Raw genomic sequence first — 13,974 nt, forward strand, 5'->3', positions numbered from 1 at the left:
TTTTTTTGTTGTTGTTTGTTTCAAAGTGCTGGGGCATGGAGCAAAGCCCCGCCCTTGTGTTTTGATTGGCCCACCAGCCAATCAGTGAAACACAATGGATGACCATCGATAGTTAAAAATACCGATGGTCATTCATTGCATATGTTAACACTATCCATGACCAGTTGCACAATTGACATCGATGGCAACCATCGATGGCCATCCCTAAAAAATTTGTCAGGGAGAGAGTTTGGGGCTTGCCTAGTCACTATGAAAGTTTTGGGGAATGCCCCCCAAAATGATAAAAAACAGGTGGTCGTGGCAATAGACCATGCCCCTTTACCGATGCCCCGCCCATTTCCCATTTAGCCCCTCCTCTTTTCACGACCAATTTTAACATGCAATGTTGGGAGCTATGCACTGTGATCAGGGGGGGGGGGGGGGCTAGTCTAACCTGCCCCGGGGCCAGCCCTCCACCAATAGCCGCGACACTGGGGACAGCTCTACCTCTCTCTCCTATTTGGCAGCGCCCGCCCACCACAACCCCTCGGTAGCACTGCAGTATCAGTGGGGGTACCTGCTACCTCTGCCTCCTCTCCGTCACCGTGCTGGGCAATATGCTGGCAGTCTATGGCTGTATAATCTTCATGAAGGGGGAAAGATGGGACAACTTCACACAGCCGCCTCCAGCGCAGCTCTCAGCCCAACCGTCCTCGCTCGCGCATCTCTCAGCCCAACCGTCCACTCGTTGTCACGTGACAAAAAGGTGAGTGATGACGTCAAGCAACAGCCGCGAGGGACGCGCCTCCCCTAGCGCTTAGGTGCGGGGCTTACTGACGTGGGTGTGGTGCGCGGGCCGAGCACAGTGTGAGTGTACTTGAACAAGTGATGAGTAGCAGCAGCGGAGTAGCTTGCACCCCCCAGTAACACTAGAACAGCTGCTTCCACCTGCCCAGCAGCAAAGGACAGCCCCTGCTACCCACCCCCAGCGGTAGCACAGCAGATGGCCATCGACCATCGATGATTATAAACCATCGATGGTTTATGGCCGATGTCGAATAGTTTTGCCATCGATGTGGGAGAACCAGATGGTTTCCCACCATCGATGTCAAGCTTAAAACAAATAGTTTCGTTTTTGCTTTTTCCCCAAGGTGTCGGGACACGGAGCATAGCTCCACCCCCGGCACCCGCGAAGCACCGCCACCGCATTTTTATTGGCTTACAGGCCAATCAATCAAAGAAAATGTATGACCATCGATATATAAAAACATCGATGGTCGTCCGTGAATATTTATACACTATCGATGGAGGGTGTAAAGACCCAGGTCTGCGCAGTGATATCGTGAGGAAGCACATAGTCCGGCCAATCCCCTATCACCTATCCCCTATCACCTATCCCTATCACTATCCTATACTCATCTATCCTCTATCACCTATCCCCTATCACCTATCCCCTATCCCCTATCACCTACCCCTATCACCTATCCCCTATCCTCTATCACCTACCCCTATCCTCTATCCCCTATCACCTATCCCCTATCACCTATCCTCTATTCACCTATCCCCTATCCTCTATCCCCTATCCACCTATCCCCTATCACCTATCCCTCCTCTATCCATTATCACCTATCCCCTATCACCTATCCTCTATCCCCTATCCTCTATCACCTATCCCCTATCACCTATCTCCTATCCCCTATCACCTATCACCTATCCCCTATCATCTATCACCTATCCCCTATCCTCTATCACCTATCCCCTATCCTCTATCCCCTATCTCCTATCCTCTATCCCCTATCACCTATCCCCTATCCTCTATCACCTATCCTCTATCCCCTATCACCTATCCTCTATCCCCTATCACCTATCCCCTATCCTCTATCACCTATCCCCAATCACCTATCCTCTATCCCCTATCTCCTATCCTCTATCCCCTATCACCTATCCTCTATCCCCTATCACCTATCCCCTATCACCTATCTCCTATCCCCTATCATCTATCACCTATCCCCTATCACCTATCCCTATCATCTATCACCTATCCCCTATCCTCTATCACCTATCCCCTATCACCTATCCCCTATCACCTATCCCCTATCCTCTATCACCTATCCCTATCCTCTATCACCTATCCCCTATCACCTATCCTCTATCACCTATCCCCTATCACCTATCCCCTATCATCTATCACCTATCCCCTATCACCTATCCTCTATCCCCTATCACCTATCCCCATCACCTATCCCTATCACCTATCCCCTATCATCTATCCCCTATCACCTATCCCCTATCACCTATCCCTATCCTCTATCACCTATCCCTTATCTCCTAATTTGAAAATATATCCTCCTATCCCCTATCACCTATCACCCTATCCCCTATCCTCTATCACCTATCCCTTATCTCCTATCCCCTATCCTCTATCACCTATCTCCTATCCCCTAGCATCTATCACCTATCCCCTATCCCCTATCATCTATCACCTATCCCCTATCACCTATCCTTTATCACCTATCCCCTATCACCTATCCCCTATCACCTATCCCCTAGCATCTATCACCTATCATCTATCACCTATCCTCTATCCCCTATCATCTATCACCTATCCCCTATCACCTATCCCCTATCCCTACTATCCCTTTCTCTTCCTTCTCTATCCCCTATCCTCTATCCCTATCACCTTTCCCCTATCCCCTATCCTCCATCACCTATCCCCTATCACCTATCTCCTATCCCCTATCACCTATCCCCTATCATCTATCCCCTATCACCTATCCCCTATCACCTATCCTCTATCACCTAGCACCTATCCCCTATCACCTATCCCCTATCCCCTATCATCTATCACCTATCCCCTATCATCTATCACCTATCGCCTATCACCTATGCTATCACCTATCCCCTATCCTCTATCACCTATCCCCTATCACCTATCCCCTATCACCTATCCCCTATCACCTATCCCCTATCATCTATCCCCTATCATCTATCCCCTATCACCTATCCCCTATCACCTATCCCCTATCACTTATCCCCTATCACCTATCCCCTATCCTCTATCACCTATCACCTATCCCCTATCATCTATCACCTATCCCCTATCACCTATCCTCTATCCCCTATCCCCTATTATCTATCACCTATCACCTATCTCCTATCCCCTATCATCTATCCCCTATCACCTATCCCCTATCACCTATCCCCTATCCCCTATCATCTATCACCTATCCCCTATCATCTATCACCTATCCCCTATCACCTATCATATGCTTTATCACCTATCACCTATCCCCTATCACCTATCCTCTATCACCTATCCCCTATCACCTATCCTCTATCACCTATCACCTATCCCCTATCATCTATCACCTATCACCTATCCCCTATCATCTATCACCTATCCCCTATCACCTATCCCCTATCCTCTATCCCCTATCACCTATCCCCTATCACCTATCCCCTATCCTCTATCACCTATCACCTATCCCCTATCATCTATCCCCTATCTCCTATCCCCTATCCCCTATCCTCTATCACCTATCCTCTATCACCTATCACCTATCCTCTATCACCTATCCCCTATCACCTATCCCCTATCACCTATCCCCTATCCTCTATCCCCTATCACCTATCACCTATCCCCTATCCTCTATCCCCTATCCTCTATCACCTATCCTCTATCACCTATCCCCTATCCTCTATCCCCTATCCTCTATCACCTATCCTCTATCACCTATCCTCTATCACCTATCCCCTATCACCTATCCCCTATCACCTATCCTCTATCACCTATCCCCTATCATCTATCACCTATCCCCTATCACCTATCCCCTATCACCTATCCTCTATCACCTATCCCCCTATCACCTATCCCCTATCACCTATCCCCTATCACCTATCCCCTATCCTCTATCACCTATCCCCTATCACCTATCCTCTATCACCTATCCCCTATCCTCTATCCCCTATCCTCTATCCCCTATCCTCTATCCTCTATCACCTATCCCCTATCCTCTATCACCTATCCCTTATCTCCTATCCCCTATCCTCTATCACCTATCTCCTATCCCCTATCATCTATCCCCTATCACCTATCCCCTATCTCCTATCCCCTATCCCCTATCACCTATCCCCTATCGTCTATCACCTATCCTCTATCACCTATCCTCTATCCCCTATCACCTATCCTCTATCACCTATCTCCTATCCCCTATCATCTATCCCCTATCCCCTATCCTCTATCCCCTATCACCTTTCCCCTATCCTCTATCACCTATCCCCCTATAAACTGTTCCGTGAGTGACTTGCTGCCCAGGGCTTGTACCACCCACTCTTCAATAAATTTTTCTGGAGTATTTCTTTCTACTCCTTCTTCAAAACCAATAAAGCGTAAATTATTACGCCTAAGCCGCCCCTCAATGTCGACCATTTTGCGCTGCATGTCCTGCATTTGGCCTGTCATTTTTTTGACCTGGCTCTGAAGTGGCGCTACTGTATCTTCTACAGCCGATACTCTACTCTCCACTTCAGCCACTCGGTCTCTGATCTTGCGTACGTCATCTCTCAACAGCATTAGATCACTTTGTATTTTATTGGTTTGCTCCACCATACGGGTCTCACTAGAGTTAATGGCCTCTAGCAGTTGTTGTAAAGTGACTTCTTGAGATTGTGGATTTTTATTCTCCTTCACTGGAGTGGTGTGCGGTGTGCTGGCCTGGGAGCTGTTGCTAGTCTGATGCCTGGCAAATTTTTCTAAACGTGCAGCAGCTGTGTTTTGGCTGGATTTCCCCATTATTATTGGTGTGTGATAACTTTCTTTTGAGAATTCTGGTTATACTGCAGATATTCTAACCAGTTTTATTCCCTATTATCCAATAGGGGCCAGGACCATTCACAGCCAACCTTCAATGCTTAGTCCTCAATATATTGGTGCTGGTATTTATTGATTGGTGCAAGAAAGTGCAATTCAAGTACCTTTATCACCGTTGGCAGATTGATTTCTCCTGGATTACAGCATACAGCAGCATACAGCCTAGGTTCCAGCAGACTCTGTAGGCCAGCGAGCATCCATTCGCCTCACAAACTGCGCTGCCCAAAATGCTTTGCACTGTCTTGGGGCTACCAGGGAACAATGAGCACCGCAGGAACTGGAGCCTGGGGTGCAAAAACAGCTTGCTCCGCCGCCACCACACCTCGTTCCCCCTTTCTCTGCGGCGGGTGTCTCAGGCTGCCGTGTTACTGTGCTGTGCACGCCGCCCACGGGTCCGCTCTCTCACAGCGCGTCACTCTCTGGCGCCGGGAAACTCGGGGATGTCGCCGCCGATGATGCGGATCCTATCTCTCCGTGCAGCAGCGCCTCTCTCTCCTCGCTGCATCAAAACGCCCTCTCGCCAGTCTCCACCGCAGGCACACTGCACCGCCGGAGCAGGGGGCCGACGCACCGCACACCTCCACCGGGGGTCACCACGACCACAGGCTCCCACTGGTAACAGTCTTATTTTTCCTTTATTCCAACATGTGGATGTGCGTAGGAGAGGGCTCCTTAGTTCATGGCACAGGGAGATTCAAGCACACGCTCTCACTCGTGCCCTGCCGTGGCCACGCCTCCCCCTGGCCTGAAAGTTTTGCCACTATAATTGTGTATTATTGTGTACACTCTTTGTTCTATATGTTGGATACAATCCCCAGTATCGCATTCTGATTTCACCAGCAACGTTTTCCTTGTTTTACTTTCATTTTTTTTCAGCGCTTACCCTGGTGGAATGCGCACTACAGTAACTTAAAAGATATGCTGCTGTAAAAAATATAAATAACTGAATTCCTTACAGGATGCTTTCAACAGACAAACATCAATCTCAAAGTGTACTTGTGCCTCCAATATAGCAGGCAGTAAGAGTTAATGGGCAGTATTCAATGCGGCCGGTGAGGGGGTTAAACGGCAGGGCTCACCGAAAACAATGACCCTTGTCGTTTAACCCCAGTGCCGGCCAATGTCAGATGGCCGCAAGGATTCCCCCAAACAGCGAGGTTCGTGGCTAAAGCAGGGACGCCGCTGCATTTAGCCACGAGCCTCGCTGTTTGGCGGCCGCACATGCCGTTTCCGGCCACACACGCAGTTGCCTGCCAAGTTTATTTCTACTTTCGATCGTGGGGCTGCGCTTCGAGATCGGATCCAGCTTAAACACTGTTCGATTTTGATTTGATTTTGGGATGCTGCACCCTGCAAATAGATATTGCAATACTCTAAGATGCCTTGTCAATTGACTTGGGGGCTTTCCAAATTTTTGCATACATATGTAACCAAGATCTCTGAATTACATTATCATGTAGATTTAAATATTGTTACTGATATCATTGAGTGTGCTGGGGGAAACAAAATGTGCTTCTTTCTTGCTTATTCTAATGTTCATATGACTGCGATTGCATGCATTTCCTTTCCTGATGCTGTTTCTGTCTATTGAACGAACAAGGTTTTGGAAGTCTGCTGGGATAGTTCGCAGATGACATATATAAGTACAAGTACTCTAATGCCAACCCTCCACTTATTACTTATGTGTTTGCAGGAAAGACCACAGTGTAGTGTATCCTGAAGATCAGCAAATCACTGTTCCAAACCTTCTGAAGTTTTTTCTAAAATATGCCACCCTGCCTTCTGCTGCAGCTGATCCTCCTGCCTCCTGCCCAATGCACTATCTGCAATACAAAGAAGATCAAGTCACTTATCTGGAGCGAGAAATCCAAAGACTGAGGGCTGAAATTACAGTATTACACAATGCCCAGGATCAGCTGGCAGAACGGATTTCGAAAGTGAGGAAAGATACACAAGACCTTAAAGTCCAAAAACGGACCCTAGAACAACACAACAGAGCCTTGGAGGATCACACGGAACAGTTACAAGCTCTGTGTGAGCAAAAAACTAGGGAGGTGGGCACGATGGCGGACAAGATGAAGGAGCTGGTAGCGGCTTCTGAAAGTCTTCTGGCAGAAAATGCACTACTTAAGTTTCTTATGGTAGCACTGGAAGCCAAACACAAAACTAATGCAGAGACAGAAAGGTTTGATAACCACGAGGATGGAATCCGGCCAAGCACTGATGTTTCTGAAGGACAATCTGATAGCTCCAGCACAGAGTATAATAAAGAAAATAAAACAGACTGATATTTTTTTTTTTAGCAGAAATATTTCAAAAATTATTTATACAGATTTTCAAACTGTAAATTAAGGTCTTTATTTCCTTGGGGGTCAGGAATTAAAACTTCTATTTTTGTAACAGCCTAGTTTCTAAGAACAAGTTCTATTCCAGATTTTTTGTCTGCGTTTGTTCTGGCAGAAGTTTGATGACTTCTCTGAAATTAATTAAATCCATGTTGCCTGAGGTTTAATTCTTGTTTTTTTTTTATTGTACATTTTGAAAATAGTTAGACAAATTGTCTGAATAATCTGCAATAATCTGCATTTTTTTAAATTCAGTTCTTAAATAACCCCAACAGATCATGTTTTCTGCATTTCTATAATAATGATGCACAGGTAATCTATTTTGCTTTGTCAGTAATTATCCCCCGGTTCCCACAGGCTGAAATCCTGAAAGCAGGACATGAGATAAGGTATTAAAGACTAGAGTTGAAATCTCAAATATATCTCAACAAACTGTAATATCCACTTCTTATGCAATTTAATAAATAAATGCACAAAAGTCCATTAAGTCCCAGAAAAATGTCATTAATACCATTGTGCGCTAAACTATGGTGCTTATTCAGATCTGATCTCAGTACAAATTTGGTCTCAAAATGGGCAGGGAAAATACTGGCTGCATTATTTTTACACTGCAATATAGATCTCACTTTGAAGTACCCAACTCTAACTCTTTCTGCACAAGTTACATCTGCCCCAACTGCAGTACGCATGGTTTTGTCCATTTGAGAAGGAATTTGCCTTTGCGAGTGAACCAGAATAGTGTCCATATTATCAACAGGAGAGGGCCCAAAGCATATTCTTGCACTTGGACTTACCGCTCGTGTTCCACCACTGAGTGTAATACAGTGCAGCGCAGCTGGGGCAGTTGTAACATGTGCGCATTAGATTTCAGTGGGGTGTGTCCAAACCAAAATTTTTATTACAATGAAAAAATAATGCTAACATTTGTGGGCTACATCCAAAAGCAGCCAGTGCTTACCCTTCACAGTAAAAATATAATTGCATTTGCTCTCCTTGCATGGCATCATGGTTTGTTCCAGACACTTTTTTCCCCTATTTCCCCAGAAACATTTGAAACAGGCCTAGAGAATTTACATGTGTAACCCAGGTCTGGTTCCAATGTATTTTATTGTAGTGTTGTGATGGAGTCACTTCCTGACTACTAGGGCTACATTTAGATATCTGAGAAGCCCCCATTCCTGTCACCTACTTAAAACATGGTTAAAGCATACAGAGAAAGGAATTTTCTGGGTACTTGTGTAGTTTCACGGCGGCAGGCTACTCTACGTTTTCAGCGTAGGCTAAGCTACATGGTCAGCGTAGCCCAACTGCTGCCTAGCGTAGTCAGCCTAGGGACAACGCGGCAGCACTGCGTAGTCAGCTTAGTGTCCCCGTCAGGCAGCTAGTCACTGTACTGTCCCCGGGAGCTGCAGCTCTGTCCCTGGCAAGCCTTGTGGGCGCCTCTCACACAGCCCTGTTAACTACCATATCCCCTGCGCTGGCGGAGAGGTGCTCCATCTGTCTGAGATGCAGGGAGGCGGACAGGGTTAGGGGTTCGGTAGCGCGTGCGTCTTCTGCACAAAAGAGGGGTGCAGTGTGCAAGTGCATCTCATGCACAATAAAGAATGCCTCCATTTCAAACCCCCACTATCCACGCCAGGCTGAAGCTTGGCGAGGGGACGCGGTACGCGTCCTACCGTCCTTTTCATACCCCCACTATCCACGTTGGCATAGAGTTGTCTTTATAAAGTGTGGCGAGCGCAGCGAGGGGAAGCGGGTTACTTAACGTGTATTCCGCATCCGCTCGCCACGCTTCGGGCTCGGTGGCTTGCTGCGCTCTCCACACTTTACACCAATGTGGATAGTGGGGCTATGAGAAGGTCGGGAAGACGTGTACCGCGTCCCCACGCGGGGCTCGCTAAGCTCGCCACGCTTCTGACTGGCGTGGATAGTGGGGGTGTTTCAGGAACACATTCACACCTGTCATGTCAGGCAGGTTAAAATGGTCAATGGTTCCCCACAATGTAAAAAGCCCTGACTGACTACGCTAACTACGTAAGCTCCGGCTAGCCGCAAACCTGATGCTGATACTGACAGGGACACCTGACTGACTACGCTAACTATGTTAGCTCCGGCTAGCTGCGAACGGGTGGGAACACTACGCCGATACTGACAGGGACGCTGACTACGCTGGCCGCAGGAACACTACGCTGATTCTGACAGGGACGCTACGCTAACTACTTAACTGCCGCCGTGAAACTACACAAGTATGATTTCCTGTTATCTGGTGTTCTCCAGTGTTCCCTCTAAGCTGTGCGCACGTGCGCGCGCACACAACTCGACGAGCGTGCGCACAGACATTACAACTGAGCGCACAAAGCAGCAGTGGTCCCTTTTTGCAGTTGTGGACTCAATTAATGTGTGTTTCACCCATTAACTACATTGTGTGCTGTGTTTTGAATGTTTAAATGTTTAATATCATTTTGAAGTAAAGTAACACAAATGCTGAACGTCATTTTCCAGTTATATATAAGTGACGCACAAAAATTTAAATTTCCTTCCAAAGTCGCACAGCCAAAATCTTTTGCCGCACACAGCCCTCGTAAAATTAAAGGGAACATTGGTGTTCTCCACCGACCCCAGTGGCTCATAGATGGACTGGATATTAGAAATTGATCTACTTGCAGATTGTACATACAAAGGACGACTGCGATCCAGAATACTAGGGACACAAGTGTTTGTGAAATGGAAAACCGTTCTAAAGTTTTACAGATATCCTGCTTGTGCAGAGATAGTATAATCAATCTGACTGTCATACTCCTTCTGTCTGGAATAAAACCCCACTCACCTGCCCGTCTTGTTGTTTTAATGAAAGTATGATCCTTGCATAGAAGTCTACACTTTAGAATGCAAGAATGAAAGGTAAGATCTGAATACATTTATAGAAGGTGTCAATATTATGGAGGTTAGGGATCCACCTGATAAAGGTCCACCTTGCTGTGGTAGGTGCGCTTACATTTTTGGATAAACATAGGAAGAAACCTTATTACTCTGTGTTAAATTGTAGAGTTTATTATAACTGTTCTGATTTATTAGTATTCTCTTTTTTTTGCGTAGCACATCCTCGCAAGCTCCTGTGACCAGCTGATTACCTCTGCGGCTCCCCCGGCAGAGGTTCCTTCTCATCAGCGACTATCTCCGGTCGTTGATGAAAAGGAGAAACTGAGCAATATATTGCTCAGCCATATATTGCTAGCAATATATGGCTGAGCCATATATCTCCCCCGTGTGTACGCACCTTTAGCAATATATTGCTAGCAATATCTCTCCCCCCATGTGTACGTACCTTAAGAAACCATATTATGACTCCATTTTAAATTGTAGAGTTTATTGTAATTGTTCTGATTTACAAGTATTCTAAAGTGCTTAAAGTTTGCAATACTTTTTTTCTACAAGGTATTAAGTGGAACCATCTGCATTGCCGGAGGTATGTTACCACACCATTTAAATACTGTATAAAAAAAATCATACATTCTCAGCACTCAAATAATTGCATTGCAAATATATTTAATTTAAATACAGGAAATTGTAATTCCAAAATACAGCAATAAATTGTTATGCCATTCTGGTTAGACTCTGCACCGACTCAGAAAAACAAGAGATCTCCTCTGTCACTAGGCTTTATTCAAAGAGCCATACCCTATTTTCCCATATGTAAGCTAGTTCTTGTCAGTTCCTTCCCCCGGTGGGGGTGGGGGTCAGTTAGTCACCTGCAAGTTGTTAGACAGTCATTAGGTCGACATGCATTTAGGTCGACATGAGTCTAGGTCAACATGCAGGAAGGTAGACATGACTTTAGGTCGATAGGGTCATTAGGTCAACATGGGTAAGGTCGACATTGAAAACTCAACATGTTGTTTTTTTTTTTTTTTACTGGAATGTCAACACAGTCAACACTAATACGCACCACCGTGTCCCCTCGCATGGCTTGCTGCACTCGCCATGCTTTGGACACACTATTTTATTCTCCCACCACACTCTAATGGATGTTAGGACATGAAATGCTGCCTGTCGGCACATGTGTCGACATAGAGACCGAAACATAGCACTGCGTCCCCTGGCATGGCTCGCCATGCTTCAGGCACACTATGTTATTCTCCCACCACGCCCAAGTGGATAGTAGGGCATGAAATATCGCCTGCCGGCACATTTTTGCTCAAAAAACAGTGAAAAAACCCATGTTGACCTAATGACCCTGTCGACCTTACCAATGTCGACCTTATGACCATGTCTACCTTAAGTCATGTCGACCTAATGCTTGTCTACCATCATGCTGGTGACCCAATGACCGTATCCCCCCGGCGGGATGTAATAAAAATCCGAGTTCGGCAGACGTGCCGGTCGAACTCCAGTGGTTTTTAAAAGGGGCAAATATTTACAAGGCATGTGTTTGCCTTGCCAGTCTGTGCTGGCTTGGTCAGACTACAAGGGAGCTGCACTGTGGGCAAGGGTCTTGGGAGCAGCCTATATGGCGCCCTCTGAAATTTTGTGTTGCCTGGAGCTTATGCTCTACCTGAACCATCCTCTATGAAGTCCCAAATTTAGTCCATTTGACTGATGGTTTTAGAGTGTAAAACCATTTTAATTTGCTCCCGGAGAGGGCTTATATGTGATAATCTCCCTACTTGTTTATGGAGGTTTGTTCTATGATTCAAAAATGTAAACTGATGGGCTTGAAGGTATGAAAATCTTTGAAATGTTGTGGTACATTGTGATCCTCTTATCCGATTCTGATGTTTCTTAGATGCTGGTAGAGTTTGTTTTTAAATGGTCTAATTGCTCTGCCTACATTATTTCATCTAAGGAGATATCAATCCTTTTGTCTCACATGATGCATCCATAACCACACACAATGCTTACAAAAAGCAAACAGGAAGTAATTCTATTGATTTCATTTGATGCTTCTATTGAGTGAGGTCCAGCTTCAGCATATGCCGTAGTTGTTGAAACCACCTGTTATTTATATTATAGTGAGTGTGGTTTGATTGATTTACTTAGATGTAATGTGATCTCTTACCATAAAAAAAAAATCTTTTTTTTAATTTGTACACAATGGCCCTTATTTAGTTCTGACTGCAGTTCAAATTTGTTCTCAAAATGGGCAAAACCATGTGCACTGCAGGTGGGGCAGATGTAACATGTATAGCGAGAGTTAGATTTGGGTGATTTATTTTGTTCCTGTGCCGGGTAAATACTGGCTGCATTATTTTTACACTGCAATATAGATTTCAGTTTCAACACACCCCCACTCAAATCTAATTCTCTCTGCACATGTTACATCTGCCCCACCTGCAGTGCACATGGTTTTGCCCATTTTGAGAACAAATTTGTAATGCGATCAGATCTGAATAAGGGCTAATATCCGCTCTTTAGTCTGGGATTTGGGTTAGATCTTTGTTCTGTAATAAAATGTTCTATTGTTTCATTAGTATATTTTTATAAAACCCTGTACTGATTGGAGGAATAATAAGAAAGTAGTTTCCGGAAAAGGAAGGACACAGCCCAGCCCAGTATTATGCAGTAGTATTGGCCACAGCCGACAAGGTAATATAAATCAGTAATACTTGGGATGGACAGGACCAAGTCCAACCATGTACATAGATGATGCAAACTACTATGTACTTAACAATGGACTTAAGCAAAAACCTATAAAGGGTTAATGTATCAAACAATCAACAATGAAACATGTACATCAGCACCCCACAAGTCTTAATTTTGAAAGGGCAAATATGGCCACAAGAAATAAAGAGAAAAGGGGGGGAAATATTAAAACTGATTGCGTCCACACAAACTACGATATGGTTCTGGGTTTAACACACCTGCAGCCACTCAGAGGCAAGTAATTGTCATGATCTAAGGAGGATGGTCAGGGTACTGAGATATGCCACTCCCCCAAAGGCTTTGACCCTGTGTATTTGAAGCATGCATGCAACATATGTAGAGCCATCCTACCGCATTAGAATATAAGAAATGTTTAATAGGTTGAAAGTAACAATGGTTAGGGATTTGTAGCAATCTAATTGAGAAATAGGTGGAGATTGCCGGTGATATTAGAGTCCCTATCAGCCCTGGTAACCAGGAGAATCACAGCTTTCACGTGGAAGAAATGGAGCGCTAGTAGTGTATCCTTAGGCCAAAGAGGAGAATTACAGGGCTTCAGGAGACAGTCGTTCCAATGTATAAGGAGATCCATATCATTCAGGAAAGGAAGGAGTTTTGTCATGGATATGTCTATCAGAGAGAGGTTTGAGCATCCCCTGTAGTATGGAGGAGGGAGATCATGAGGAAGTAGGGTCAGCTTACCCAGAGGCAGCAGCAAGGGGACTGGTACTGAGGACTCCAGACTGCAGACAGAACTACGGAAAACACAAGGACTCTGTGGAAAATTTATGGGGCTCCCTGCAGGATTGTGTTGGAGTTTGAGCTTTCAGATGGTGGCTCAACCATATTTAAAAAGGTACTGGACACAGTACCTAAGGAGACCACTACAGAGGCTGACCTCATGGAGCTGCTGGCCAGGTAGTTAAAGGCCGACTCCATGGATTTTGATTCTTTTTCCCTAGGAAGATGGGGAAAGTTCATCCAGGCGATAACAGAGAAGTTTGGGAGATGGAGATGCCTATGGAGTGGTACAGCAGCAGCTTTGCCAAATAAAGTAGGGTCCAACTGCTACTCTCCTGCACAACAGAAGATGGTTAGACACACAGTTCAGATGAGGAGAACTAGAAGTGTTTGCCCCCC

General features: G+C 45.5%; 1 protein-coding gene across 2 annotated transcripts; it reads left to right on the forward strand.

Moving 5' to 3' along the window:
* The first annotated feature begins 428 nt into the window (after positions 1–428).
* Positions 429–7,675, forward strand: LOC146055959 (thioredoxin domain-containing protein 11-like). 2 transcript variants are annotated; one of them, XR_014469012.1, is made up of 2 exons: positions 429–745; positions 4,858–5,903. XR_014469012.1 is itself a non-coding variant. In XM_083168334.1 (2 exons), exons 1-2 carry the CDS (start codon positions 597–599, stop codon positions 7,135–7,137), a joined length of 744 nt encoding a protein of 247 aa, XP_083024460.1. In that variant the 5' UTR covers positions 429–596; the 3' UTR covers positions 7,138–7,675. The 2 variants fall into 2 exon arrangements, 1 of the variants encoding a protein (XP_083024460.1); XM_083168334.1 differs by lacking the exon at positions 4,858–5,903 and adding an exon at positions 6,543–7,675.
* Positions 7,676–13,974: the final 6,299 nt, after the last annotated feature.

Source organism: Crinia signifera, unplaced genomic scaffold (assembly GCF_055691185.1).
Source record: "Crinia signifera unplaced genomic scaffold, ASM5569118v1 HAP2_SCAFFOLD_673, whole genome shotgun sequence".
Lineage (NCBI taxonomy): Eukaryota > Metazoa > Chordata > Amphibia > Anura > Myobatrachidae > Crinia > Crinia signifera.